The following is a 13,829-nucleotide window of genomic DNA, read 5'->3' on the forward strand; positions in this document are numbered from 1 at the left end:
GACTTCTCTGCCCCACCAAATTGAGTATAAAGGTGAAGACCTTTCCAGGCATGCAAGGGCTAGGTCACCTCCCGTGTACCTTTTCCTGAGTCAGTTTCTTAAGGTTCTGGGGATGTACTTCAGCAACACAGGGAGTGAACAAAGAAAGGGGATGTTCAGGAGACAATGGCTGTAGCCCAGAAAAGCAGTGAAGGGAAACACAGAAGATGACGGCTGTGTCAGGGGACCTAGCGGGCGGCCAGCCCGCCTGGAGTGGAAAGTGGAGGATGCTGGGCGGGCGCCTTCTGGGGACAGGGGCGGGGTGGGTTCCTGCTCCAGTGTCTAATATGATACAGCAGTTAGAGGAAACCATTGAAGAAGAAAAGAAAGAACTCCAGGGAAAACAAAGAATCTCTGAGGAAGGAAATATATTCATAATGTAGTACTTAACTAGTCAGTAGATAGCAATTACAGAGTCAGCCACTGTAGTACTGATTATTTATTCAACCAAAAATAGCAGTATATCTACTTCAGAAGAGTAGAGGGAGGAGGTTTTGGGGTAGTTTCAGAATTACAGCCTAATCTACCATAGCCTGAGTAAATAGGGAAATCTGAAATGGATAAGCCAGAAAGCTGTAGAATAAGGACAGTATTTCAAGAAATTCATGAACTATCTGGAAGAAACAGAGTTGAAATTAGTTCCCTCTAGGGGTTAAGATTGGTATGGGGAGTATGACACAGACAGCAGGTAGGTGGGTTTTCATTACAGTCTCTCAGTACTGTTTGATTTTCTGAACACAGACAAGAATTACTTGGATAAAAATTAAATTATAAATTCAAAATACTAAGTAATATGTGCCCATTGTAAAACACCATATAAAAAAGGCATGAGTGGCAGTCACCGTAACTCCATTACTTAGGAATAAGTACTCAGGTTTTATATGTGTAGGTTCTTCCAAACTTGTATGTTTATTTTTAAATATATATTTAACATTCTGAGACATTTTTACAGTAATTATTTTACATGGCTGTGTTAGACCACACATATCTCACTTAAATATAGCATGGCTTTCTTCCCATACCAATCAGTCTACATCTTTGTCAGTATTTTTAATGATTAAACAGTATTGTTTTGTGCCAAATTTTATCCAATTAGGATATTTCTAATTCTTTACCATTTTTTTAAAAAAAGATTTTGTCTATTTTATGTTTAGAGAGAAGGAAAAGGAGAGAGAGAGAGGGAGAGAAACATCAATGTGAGAGAGAAACATGGATGGGTTGCCTCTCATATGCACCCTAGCAGGAACTACCCGAAGCCCAGGCATGTGTCCTGACTGGGAATCGAACCAGTGATCTTTTGGTTTGCAGATGGGTGCTCAATGCACTGAACCACACCAGCCTGGGCTCTTTGCCATTTTTAATCCCACATCTGTGGTAGATACCTTTAAAGAGGTGGCCCAAACTTGTTTAGCTAAGAATTACTTTCCACCTGGAAGGAAGACTGACAGTCATGTTATTCTCTGACCCTTTCCCACTGGATCAATCAGATAATCTCCCAGAAATTTGAAAATTAAGATTCATGTATGCTACATAGTCTCTGTTAAAGAGGATGTGTGCAGAGAAGCAGATCGGGGGCCATAAAGCCCCAGAGAAAGAGATTGAGAGAAACTGAAATTGACATTGAAGCCAACTTGGTTTCTGATGGCTAATAGTGATTCGTGCAACAAATATTTATCAAATGTCTTTTATGCCTGACATTATAACGAGTGGTAGGAGAAACAAGGTAGTCAGGTTCCTTGCTCTCTCACAACTTTTATTCTGATGAAGAAGCTGTAACAAAAAAGATAAATATGGAGCATGGTACAACTGTAAAAGAAATAAGTAGAATAAGTGATAGGGGTGGAGATCAGGGCAGGCCTTTTGGAGGAGGTGACATCTCCACCAAGACCTGAAGGGTAGGGGTGGCCAGACAGGATAGAAGCTGGGGGAAGCATTCCTGTGGGAGTTAGAGAGATGGCACCGGGAACAGTAAGTGTGAAGCGGTGGGGAGAAGAAAGAGCTCGATGTGTTTGAGGAACAGAGAGGAGTTTGGAGTGACTGCCAGGGAACAAGCTGGGGCAAGTTAGTTCGAGGTGAATGTGAGGATGCAGGGTGGAACCAGACCTCGTGAGGAGTTTGAACTTGAAATGTAGTGAAAGCTTTTGGGAGGCTTCAGCAGAGACGTGCCATGGTTTTATTTTAAAATGTCTTTTATGAGTCATAACTGTATTTCCTGCCCTTGGGCTTTTAGAAATCTTGTATCCTTGTGTTAAATTCTTTTTTCTTTCTTTTCGTCTTTTTTTTTTTTAATTCAAGCTGGTTTGAGTGGATTTCAACTGCAGTTACTTATACCCATGGAAACAACACCCTTGTTGCCTATGTACACAGTCTTCTCGCTTCACTGATTATTTATGTCCATTGGCCATTTTCTTGTTAAAAAATTTTCTCCTCACGTTGACTTGTTTTTATCGCTTTGTAAGGAATCTTTGTACGGTGTCAAGAGTAAACTTTTGTCTTTTGTATTTATTTCATTATTTTTCCAGTTAGATATTTGCCTTTTAACCTTGCCCATACTATTCTTTGATATTCAGAAGGAATTTTTAAAAATTAACAGCTTTACTGAGATAAAATTAATATAAAGTCACCCTGTTAAACTATACAACTCAATGATTTTTTATATACTCACAAAATTGAGTATTGATCACCCAATTCCAGAACATTTTCATCACCCCAAAAAGAAACCCCAAACCCATTAATAGTCATTCACCATTCCCTTCTCCTCTAAGCCTCTGGCAGCCACTAATCTACTTTCAGTCTCTGTGGATTTATATGTTCTGGACATTTAGAATAAACAGAATCATAAAATATGTGGCATTTTAAAACTGGCCTTTTTTACTCAGCGTGTTTTTAAGGCTCACTCACGTTGTGGCATCTGTCAGCACTTCACTCCTGTCATGGCCCAACAGTACTCCATTGCATGCATAGACCACGTTTGGCTCGGCCTTTGTCAGCTGAAGGACGTTTGAGTCGTTTCCACTCTTCAGCTCTAGTGAGTGATGCTGCGGAGAACATTTGTATACATACAAAGGTTCTGACTTGTATTTGGTCAGAACAGCGTTGCTCTTTTCCTTTGTAAAGATTGCTGTCTTTCTTGTGTTAGCAGAGCCTTCTCAATATAGTCCACGTAAATATTCACCTGTCTTATTTTTTTATGATTAAATTTTTCATTTTTAGTCCACATGAAAATTCATTTTGTTTAAGATTTGGGAAAAGCATATATAATTTTTCCCAATAGAATCACTAGATGCTCCTAGATAATTTATAAATAATTTATCATGCCTTTATAGATTTGAAACACTGTTTTCATCAGAATAAAAAATTTATGATAGGAAAATGTGTTTCCGAATTTTGTTTTATTCCGTTGATTCTTTTATATATTCCTGTTGTGGTACTCCGTTGTAATTTTGGTAACTTTAGATTTATGGTATCTTTTAAGATCTTTAAAGAGTATGCTTTCATTTAAAAAAATAACTGGGAATTCCCTTAAAAAAATACTATATATTTTGCCAACTTCTAGAAAGAAATCCAATGGGATTCTGGCCAAAGTTTTATTGAATTCACAAATTTAGAAAACAATTGTTAATTTTGAATATTCCCGTGCTACAATATGGTGCTTCCTTTATTCAGGTTTTCTTCCCTGTACCTTGTTCTATCAGTTATTTAGGTGTTTACTCTTGCTGCTCTTGCAAATAGGTCTCCCCACTGCCTCTTCCTCCTCCACACCTCCTGTGATAGTCTTAATTGTTTGTTTCATTAAGTTCGAAGGTTTTGCTTTTGGCTGCCAGCCTGCTTGTTGACTTTTTCATAATTGTCCTTGCTTTTGGTTGATTCTCTTGAGCTTCACATGAAGCAGACAGAACTTACCCGTAAAAACACATAATGGAAAGTCCTCTGAAGGAAAAGTTTAGTGTGTTAGAGGAACACATAACCTCATTTGCCTGCCGGGTGAGAGAGAAGGCATTTCTGAGGAAGCATCATTTAAACAGAAACCTGAAGACCGCAGTAGAATTGGCCAGAGAGAGGGGAAGAACTTCCAGACAGAGGGGATTTGCACGTGTGACTAATGCACTGGAGGCCCTGTGGGTGCAAGGAGCAGGGCCCTGTGGGTGCAAGGAGCAGGGCACGGTGAGCCCAGACGGGCAGCAGAAGAGGTGAGCGAGGCCCTTGAGGCCCCCGCGGTGAGTTCAGATCAGATGAAGGCTCGCAGAGTAAGCACTGGAGAGGGTTTTTGGGCAGGGGTGAAACGCATTCCAGTTTCCAGGTGCTTTGTGGGAAGTGGATTAAAGACAAACCAGCATGGGAGAGGAGGCCAGTAAGGAAGCAATTACGTAGTTTAGTTCAGCCTTGCTCATCTCGGACAAGGCTGTTACTAATGTCATCTGCTCACCTCAGCCCTTCAGTCTCTACAGAGAAACATGAAATGTTTATTGGATTGAAAATAAGTTTTATATTGGAAAATGTGGGACTTTGAATTTGCCATTGACCACTAGTAGGCTGTATTTTACTGCATGTTCGTAATTTCACAGAAAGCGTATATTGACGTGTTCGTTAGGTTTCCTATGTTATTCGAGATGAAGTGGAGAAGTACAATCGAAATGGGGTCAACGCCTTGCAGCTGGACCCAGCGCTCAACAGACTTTTCACGGCAGGACGAGACTCCATCATCAGGATTTGGAGCGTCAACCAGCACAAGGTGAGGCAGGATTGCACTAACATTTGAAATCTGTGCTCCATAAAATTTGGTCTGATAGGGCATACCTTTCATAGCTGGAGACGTGATCTCTGATTACTGAGGTATTTGGTACACCCTTTAAAGACACTGCACCCAGAATTCTATGAGCCTTTGAGAAAAACACCCCAGGGGAGTTTCAGAAGTGTTTTAGCTAAGGGAGGAACTCCATAAACTAGGCGTGCAATAAGAGTTCTCTGCTAGAAAGAAACGAAGAGATTTGTCTGGTAGGGGGACTATTCATAGCAATTTTTTTCTGCTTTAAATGTGTTCCCCAAAAGCTTGGCAAGCATTACCACTGTTGCTAAGAAAAGGTCGACTGTGCTTTTACATTTATAACTAACCTTGAACAAATATTTGATTTCTTCATTTAAAAGTGATTAGGATGCCCACAAAACTCATAAGAACTTATTTGGTAATCCAAGGCAGGTGTAAAAGTATGAAAGCAAAACATACTCCCCTTCTTTAGGAGACTTAAATCTGACTTTACTTAAAGAAGGACCAGGATTTCAGTATATGTAAAGATAAATGCCCCTGGCTGGTGTAGCTCAGTGGATTGAGCATGGGCCTGCGACCAGTCAGGGCACATGTCTGGGTTGCAGGCCAGTTCCCAGCAGGGTATGCACGAGAGCCAACCATACACTGATATTTCTCTCCCTCTCCCCTTCCCCTCTAAAGATAAGTAAATAAAATCTTTAAAAAATGTTTTTAAAAAGATAAATGCCCTGTCAAATGGCAGTGAACTCTCTTTATACTTCGTTTAAATGCCTGTATTGTGAATGACATGAAAAGGAAGATTCAGGGGAGGAAAATGACATTTATTGAGCTCCTGGCTGTGTACCATACACTCTTAGCACTTTCATATCCAGCATGGTCTTAATTTTCATGATACTCCTTCAGGGCAGCTCTTATGTTCATGTGCACGGATGGGAAACAGGCTCAGAGAAACCCAGGGTTTAATAGCTGCTAAGTGGCAGAGACTTAGCGCCTCTCCAACTTCAGTTCTCTGGTGCCAAACCTTGTAGTTTTACAAGTCTGTGCCTTCTTAGCAAGCTTTGCAAGTCTGATGTTCAGTCCAAAAAAGACCAGCTAATTTGTGCATGTGCTAGATGATGTTTCTGTAAATGGACTTGGGTCTAGTGGGGTTTGGATTCTTTAACCAGTAGCAGTAGTGGTGGTCCAATGTCAGAAACATGGAAAGTAAGAAAATTATGGCTTTTAAGTGCTTTTTGGAAATTATATTTAAATTGCAATATCACCTTTCTGGGAATTAACAGTATTTCAGACAAGTTATGAAAAACATTCACAAAAACTAACCTGGAAGAATCTAGAGTCCCTGTTTTGCCCTCAAACATCTTTTTTTCCTGGTCTTCATTTTATGACAAGATTGAATAGCATACTTTCTCAAATAGACTTGTATGTAGGGAGCTATTCTTGTTGCCCAAGAAGTGTCTTGCATTTGCCTGTCTTGGGTGTAGTATGTAAATATAGATTCTTCTTTACAAGACCTCTCCTGGTAATTAAGAACTTACCTGTAAAAGCCAGTGAGAAGCATAGAAGAATCTCCAGTTACTGAGTTGAAATGGAGACCGGGCTAATACTCCTTTAGCCCTTGGTTTCCATTTCTTCTCTGAAGGACCACAGATACCATAAGGAAAACATTTCATTCAGAAGGTGAAAACCACAGTAGGAAGCTAAAAACTAAAGTGTTCATCTCCCTCTGTGTTGGGGCTGGGCTCCTCACCACTCCCCTCCGCCTCCTTTCTGCCCCGCCGTCTGCTGGGAGCCTTCACTACTGATTCAGAACCCCCAGCCTGCAGATTTGGTCCTTTCCCATCCGCTCTGCCGAACCTGTCCTGGAGCAGTGTTGTCTTCGCTAACGCAGGCATAAAAACTAAGCATTTGTCACAGAAATCTAGGCTTTTGTTCCTAATGACACTGTCCTGAAACAAAAACTTCCATTTGCACCTGTTATCTGTGAGCATCAATTGTTGGGGGCTAGATTTTAAGGCCTTAGAGCAGCGTGTCACGCTCACTGAAGAATCTGAACAGATTTATAATGTGTAATATATTTCACTCGCTGAGATAAACTAATGACATCCTCATGATACTCTTTTAATTCCAGCAAGATCCGTACATAGCCTCTATGGAGCACCACACCGACTGGGTGAACGACATTGTGCTTTGTTGCAATGGGAAAACATGTGAGTGTTTCTTTGATTATTGGGCTCAGGAAGCTTTTGATTTAATTTGATACATTTTTCACGCAAGCTTTTTATTGAAATGTAATGTACATACAGAAAAGCGTAATCACCCTGACAGCACAGCTCAATACAAATTTGCAAAGTAAACACCCATGCCAAGAAACGGATTACCAGAAGCACTGCCTTCCCCACCCCTGCACCTGTGCCGCCCTTTCAGTCCCTACTTTTTGCCCTGAGGTACCCGCTCCTCTGTCTTCTGAACACTGTCCATTGGTTTTACCTACCTTTGAACTGCATATAAATAGATTCATATCTATTCTTCTTTTAACCTTATTAATGTATCTTTCTTCTCTTATTATGGTGAGATCCATTTCTTGGTGTTTCAGTCTGTGTGAGAAGGATTTTCCCAATCAAACTAGTTCAGCTGGAATTTTTTAAAAGTTTCCCCTGCCTCTTAAAAAAAATTTTGAGGCAGAATACAGTAGGTTCTAGAAAAAACCTTTTAGATATATATGTGTATGTATTAACATGAACAGATGTTTGAATTAATGTTAGGAATATTGTAAATATTAAAGTATGTACAATATATGTGTATGCACAATAGAAACATTAGTTTGAAACAATGTTACGTTGATTTATGATGTCTTTGAAATGGTGATGCTATCCGATGAAGGTGTTTGTTAATTCTTTGCCTCTTCTAGTGATATCTGCTTCCTCTGACACGACAGTAAAAGTATGGAATGCACATAAGGGATTTTGCATGTCAACATTAAGGACACATAAGGTAAAAAAACTAACACCATCTTAGCGAATTTAGTATAACATTGGGATCTCAGTACTTTATATGGCCGACTTTCTTGATCTGCAGTGTCGATCACGGTGCATGTGTTCTTTTACAGGATTATGTAAAGGCCTTAGCATATGCCAAGGATAAAGAACTGGTAGCATCGGCTGGGCTGGACAGACAGATCTTCCTGTGGGATGTGAATACTCTAACAGCACTGACTGCCTCAAATAACACTGTCACAAGTAAGGTGTCTGAATACATCTCTTTAACAGTGCTCCAAGTTGACATAAATGAAGAGTGGCTTATAAAATATCTTTGATAAGTTTACATCAGTTCAGTGGCTCATATCTAGAGAGTGCTTCTACATACAGCATTCTAGTCCCCCAAAAAATGTTTGAAAAGGGAGAAGCTAGCTCCTCACTGCAGTTTGAAATGGCACCTTTTCCAGATGTGACCTGGTGTTTTCGTGCATGAGCACGTCTTAGCTCCCCAGCCAGAGTGCAAGCTCCTGCAGGACAGAAGAGTCGTTTCACTACTGCGTTGTCTCTGCCACAGCACTGCCCGGCCCAGAGCTGCACACTCAGCAGGTAGATGCAGGTGGTGATTACCTGACAAAGCAGGCAGTTTCTGACTTTTAGAAGTGTTACTATATAGTGAGAGCCTTTGAGTTAATGGTCAATTTGGAAAATACCCAAAGCAAAGAAAGAAAAGGTTTTCAGTGCTAATTTTGCATGGCCTTTTCAGAGCAGCCTTAAAGAATCCAGTCAGTTCCAGAAGAGTTCAGGGAGGCTAGGCCGCTTCTGGAAGCAATTCATAGATGTTCATAGCAAGTTACCACACGAGTGCTTCCTCTGCTAAGAGATCTCGTTACCAGGCCAGACCCATGCAAGTCTAGATGTGAAACTCAGCCCTCGTGGTTGGCCCAGCCACTAGAGCCCTCTAGGCCAGGATAAGAAAGGTCTCTAAGAAGCACACTTTTAGCTAAGCCTGGCCTCGAAGGCCTGTGTTCAGGACATGGGCCTGAACTATGTAGATTCCTGTATTATAGATTAAATTTGGCATGACTGTGGAATGCTCATATTGACATAGCTAAGGCAGTTCTCAAAACCTAATGTGTGCCAACACATTTAGGTGCAAATTGGGAGACTTTTCCCCCAGGAAATATGTGAAGGTCTTAAACACTGTTCCCCCCTTGTTCTTCTTGATTATCACCTGTATGCTATCAGTGATTCAGTGGCTGGTCCCTGCCAGGGCTGTGATGGTCCATCATTTAGCTCTCTGTAGATACAAGGAACTGCTCAGAGAGGCACTAACAAGAGGGAACAAAGGAGAACATGATTGGTCCCAAGGTCAGAGAGCAGGCTTAGTGGACATGGATTTGGCAACAGATATGCCTTGCTTAGAATTGTTTAGAAAGGATCTCACATAAGTTTTTTATGACTATAGAAATAATACTAATAGCTAACATTTCTTGAATACTTTCTACAAGCACTTTTCTAAATACATATATTAACTTCTTATCACTTCTAAGTATGTTTATTTATTGTAAAATTAGGATCATACTATATGGGTTTTTATAATTTATTTTTTATTGATTATGCTGTTACAGTTGTTCTATTCCCCCCTTCATTCCCCTCCACCCTACCCCCCATCTCCACCATTAACCCCCCCTTTAGTTTATGACCATGTATCTCAAGTTCTTTGGATTCTATATTTCCCATACTATTCTTGCCCCCCCATCTATTTTCTATCTACTGTCTATGCTACTTATTTTCTGTACCTTCTCCCCCCTTCTCCTCCTCCCACTCCCCTGTTGCTAACCCTCCTTGAGATCTTCATTTCATGTTTCCACTCCTGATCTAGCTGTCCTTTTAGTTTGCTTTTGTTTTAGGTGTGGTTGTTAATAACTGTGAGTTTGTTGTCCTTTCACTGTTCATGTTTTTTTAACTTCTTTTTCTTAGATAAGTCCCTTTAACATTTCATATAATAAGGGCTTGGTGATGATGAACTCCTTGAATTTGATCTTATCTGAGAAGCACTTTATCTGTCCTTCCATTCTAAATGGAAGTTTTGCTGGACAGAGCAATCTTGGTTGTAGGTCTTTGGATTTCATGACTTGGAATACCTCTTTCCAGCCCCTTCTTGCCTGTAAGGTCTCTTTTGAGAAATCCGCTGACAGTCTGATGGGGATTCCCTTGTAGGTGACTGTCCCCTTAGCTCTTGCTGCTTCTAGGATTCTCTCCTTCATTTTAATCTTGGGTAATGTAATTATGATGTGCCTTGGTGTGTTCCTTCTTGGGTCCAACTTCTTTGGGACTCTCTGAGCTTCCTGGATTTCTTGGAAGTCTGTTTCCTTTGCCAGATTGGGGAAATTCTCCTATATTATTTGTTCAAATAAGTTTTCCACTGGTGGCTGTTCCTTTCCCCCTTCTGGTACCCCTATTATTCGGATGTTGGAACGTTTAAAGATGTCCTGGAGGTTCCTAAGCCTCCTCATTTTTTTGAATTCTTGCTTCTTGACTCTTTTCTGTTTGGCCATTATTTGCTTTCTTGTGGTCCACTCCATTGATTTGAGTCCCAGTTTCCTTTTCATCGCTGTTGGTTTCCTGTGCAATTCCATTCATTTCAATTAGTTTCGCCTTCATATGTTTGTCTAATTTGTGGCTATAATCAACCAGTTCTGTGAGGATCCCGATCACCAGTGTTTTAAACTGTGCGTCTGAGAGTTTTGCTATTTCGTCATCGCTTAGATTTATAGGCTCTGGGGCTTTAAGATCTTCTTGAGCCATTTTTGATCTGTTTGCGCCCGTTAAGTCTGAGGAGCGGAGCCTTGGACTCCCAGGTCGCTGGGTTGTGACTCTATGTGGAGGTGGGATCAGAGCGGGGAAATGGCGGTCCCCTCTGCTGTTTCTCACAGCTGGGTGAAGAGCAGAGCCTTAGGTTGTTCACTGGGCAGGGCCACTTAGGTCACTGGATTATGATGCTGTATGTGGAAGCGGGGTCATAGCAGGGAAATGGCGGAGCCCTCCGCAGCCTCTTGCCGCTTGCCACTGGCGCTGCTGGCTCTCATCCAATCGCCCACTCCCTCGCTTGTCTATCCACACACAAATGCGCGACCACCGTCAACCCGCAGCCCTGCTCCCTCGCTGTTTCACCGCAATTGCTTGCTGAGTTGCCCACCAGGTCCAACCCTGCGCCTGGATTCCGCGCACCTGAGTCCGTCTGACCGAGTTTTCCTGTGCTACCCCACTCTGCCAGCTGCTGGTTTCGCCTCTCTTACCGGTCAGGCTGAGGAATTTGTTGTTACCAGACTTCCAAAAAGTTCAATTTTCTGTGTTCTGGCTGTGTTTTCTGTTGCTAATATTTAGTTGTCTCTAAACTTGGTTGTGTGAGGAAGCACGGCGTCTCCACCTATGCCTCCATCTTGGTGGAACAGGATCATACTATATGGTTTTATATGCAGTTTTCTTCACCCCATTGATACTTCGTTCTGAATTAAAGGGCATAAACTTACTGTCTAATTTCCTCCCAGAAGAGTTGTACCAAATTATCGTCCTGCAAATAATGTACAAGAGTCCTATTTTACTGTTTTTTGATAATTAAATCTTACCTTTTAAAAAATATGATTTGGTAGGTGAAAATAAACTAAATATGTCTATTTTGATTTGTATTAGAAAATAGTTTGGGTGTATTTTGCATTTATGTTGGCACACGTATATCTGTGAAAATACATTATGTGGATAGTTTTTAAATGGCAGTGCAGTTCAATTTCGCAGATGTTTATTGAGCATTTGTATATACTCAAATCCAGAAAAATGTAAAACTTGATAATAACATTGCTTAGAATTATCTCTATTACAGATTCCTTTTCTTTAGAGCACTCATAAAGATAAGATTTTCCAAATTGAATAATTAAACTTACAGTCTTTGTAGACTAGCTACTAAACACCTGATGATTTTATTAACATTCAGCTCCATTTATTCTTAATAGCTTCTTCTTTAAGTGGAAACAAAGATTCCATTTATAGCCTGGCAATGAATCAACTGGGAACAATCATTGTATCAGGGTCCACTGAGAAGGTAAGGGGGAGCTTATCTAGTGTTCAAATACACTGGAAAGCAGGGAAACCAAAATAATTTGATCTGTGTCATTACTAAATAGATAGACAGTGGTTTTGCCAGGTGGAATGCTAAAAGAAAAGTTTTATTTGAGCAAATACGAGTATAACTGTAATTACTGTCCTGTGTGGGGAGAGGGGCGATCGATGGGCTGGGGAAGGCCTGTGTATTTTTGACATTCACGGGGCCTCCTGCTGCTTGAAAAGGGAGCCCTAGACGGTGTCCTGTGACAGAAGCAGTATTTCATTCTCAGAATTTAATGGGTCGTCATTTGATTTATAAAAGTCATCTATAATTTAAATCTGAGCGTGTATACTCAGTTTGTGTGATATTTTGTTAAAATTTACAGGTTTTAAGAGTGTGGGATCCAAGAACTTGTGCAAAACTGATGAAGCTTAAAGGGCACACAGACAACGTGAAAGCGCTGCTGTTAAACAGAGATGGCACCCAGGTACACAGCTCGGGGAGTGGGAGGGGCACGACCCTGCAGTGCCATCAGAGGTCCCACACCGCAGAGTCTCCACACCGCAGAGACTCCCCCCAGGGCACCGCTGCGTGTGCTGGTCTGACCCAAGCCACACATGCTCTGAACCCTGGACTAGTTTTAAGTCCTTAAAATACAAAATTGTCCAGGTAGTAACCCCAATTTTTAAATTACTCTGTTTGCATCACTTTAAAATAAAAGACAAAGAATTTCCTCATAATAATGCTAATGCAAATGAGTAGAAGTAATTGTGATATGTGTAGGCTAAAACAATTTAAAATGTTTCCTTGTCTAAAGTAGGAAAAACTGATATTGAATGCTTTCTGCCAGCGTATTATGTGGAAAACTTCCTCATAGTGGGTCTGACTTCAGGGCAGATCCTGTCAGTTGACTGTGTAGATACAATCTGTGTATGATTTTAGTTACCTAACAAGATACTTAGAGTCAACATTTCCAAGAAAAACATTTTGGTAATGTTCGAACATGTATTCTGTGGGCTACATAATATGTGAGTTATAAATCACAGTTGTTTGTTCTGTAGCAGTGCAAAGATGACCGTTTACCGGTATAGACAATAAAAACCAGAAACTGAGCACCGTTTATGTTACAACATACCACTACCCTGCACCCCTGCCTCCCCACCGTTGTCTCCATGGGGCAGGGGTAAGTCCACAACGGGGCAGTTTGACTGTGATGAGCTTAGAAAAGCTCTGGAGAGTAGGAAGGTGATCAGATGAGAAACACCATCATTTTACTCCCGTGGAAATTACAGCATGAGAATTGCCTCCCACTTGAGATAGGGAAAACTTTCTGTCTCCAAAGGTGAAAGGAAGGTTTGAAAAACTAGCCGAACAAAGGAAATCATTTCTCAGAACCAGGCGAAGGAAGACTTGAAGATACCCATGAGGTCTTTGGCAGTGTGGAAGGCGCTCAGTGTTAGTGTACAGTGGCCTGGAGCAGAGGACTCGCTTTACTGGTCCCTAGTTTGCTCATCTGCAAAGTGGGGATCATGATACTTAGTTTGGGTAGTTGGTGAGAAGATTAGAAGTAACGAGTACATTCCTGTCTGTAACCCACTCGGCTTTTAGAGCTCTTGAGACCTTCACAGCCTTACTTGCATGTGAGTTTGGGAGGCCCTAGTGCAGTGCGCGCCTCACCGTTCTGCTGTATAGCAGCCAGGCTGCATGTGAGGTGGTTGCCCGTACCCTGTTCTCCTGGCTTTGTCCAGGTTTCACTGGATCATGTTGTCTCCATAGGACTGCCCTTCAGTACTGGTTGTAGACTCAGTGGTTTCCAGAAGGGGACTCTGGGCCTGGCAGACTTTCTAGAGCTCCTCCTGACGACTCCATGCCTTGTTTCCAAATGTACATTTATGAACGTGCTTTCACCCAAGATGATTTAAATAGCAAGCAAATGCATGCCACCTGA

At 41.3% G+C, this 13,829-nt stretch overlaps 1 protein-coding gene across 1 annotated transcript in view; it reads left to right on the forward strand.

Moving 5' to 3' along the window:
• Nucleotides 1–13,829, forward strand: part of WDR48 (WD repeat domain 48) — a 43,845-nt gene that overhangs the window by 9,412 nt on the left and 20,604 nt on the right. The window contains exons 2-7 of the mRNA XM_037148205.2: nucleotides 4,631–4,771; nucleotides 6,933–7,011; nucleotides 7,713–7,795; nucleotides 7,911–8,040; nucleotides 11,790–11,878; nucleotides 12,267–12,368. Coding sequence (XP_037004100.1) covers nucleotides 4,631–4,771; nucleotides 6,933–7,011; nucleotides 7,713–7,795; nucleotides 7,911–8,040; nucleotides 11,790–11,878; nucleotides 12,267–12,368 — 624 coding nt within the window. The remainder of the gene's footprint in view (nucleotides 1–4,630; nucleotides 4,772–6,932; nucleotides 7,012–7,712; nucleotides 7,796–7,910; nucleotides 8,041–11,789; nucleotides 11,879–12,266; nucleotides 12,369–13,829) is intronic.

Source organism: Artibeus jamaicensis, unplaced genomic scaffold, assembly GCF_021234435.1.
Source record: "Artibeus jamaicensis isolate MK-2021 breed Jamaican fruit bat unplaced genomic scaffold, CSHL_Jam_final contig_519, whole genome shotgun sequence".
In the NCBI taxonomy this organism is placed as follows: domain Eukaryota; kingdom Metazoa; phylum Chordata; class Mammalia; order Chiroptera; family Phyllostomidae; genus Artibeus; species Artibeus jamaicensis.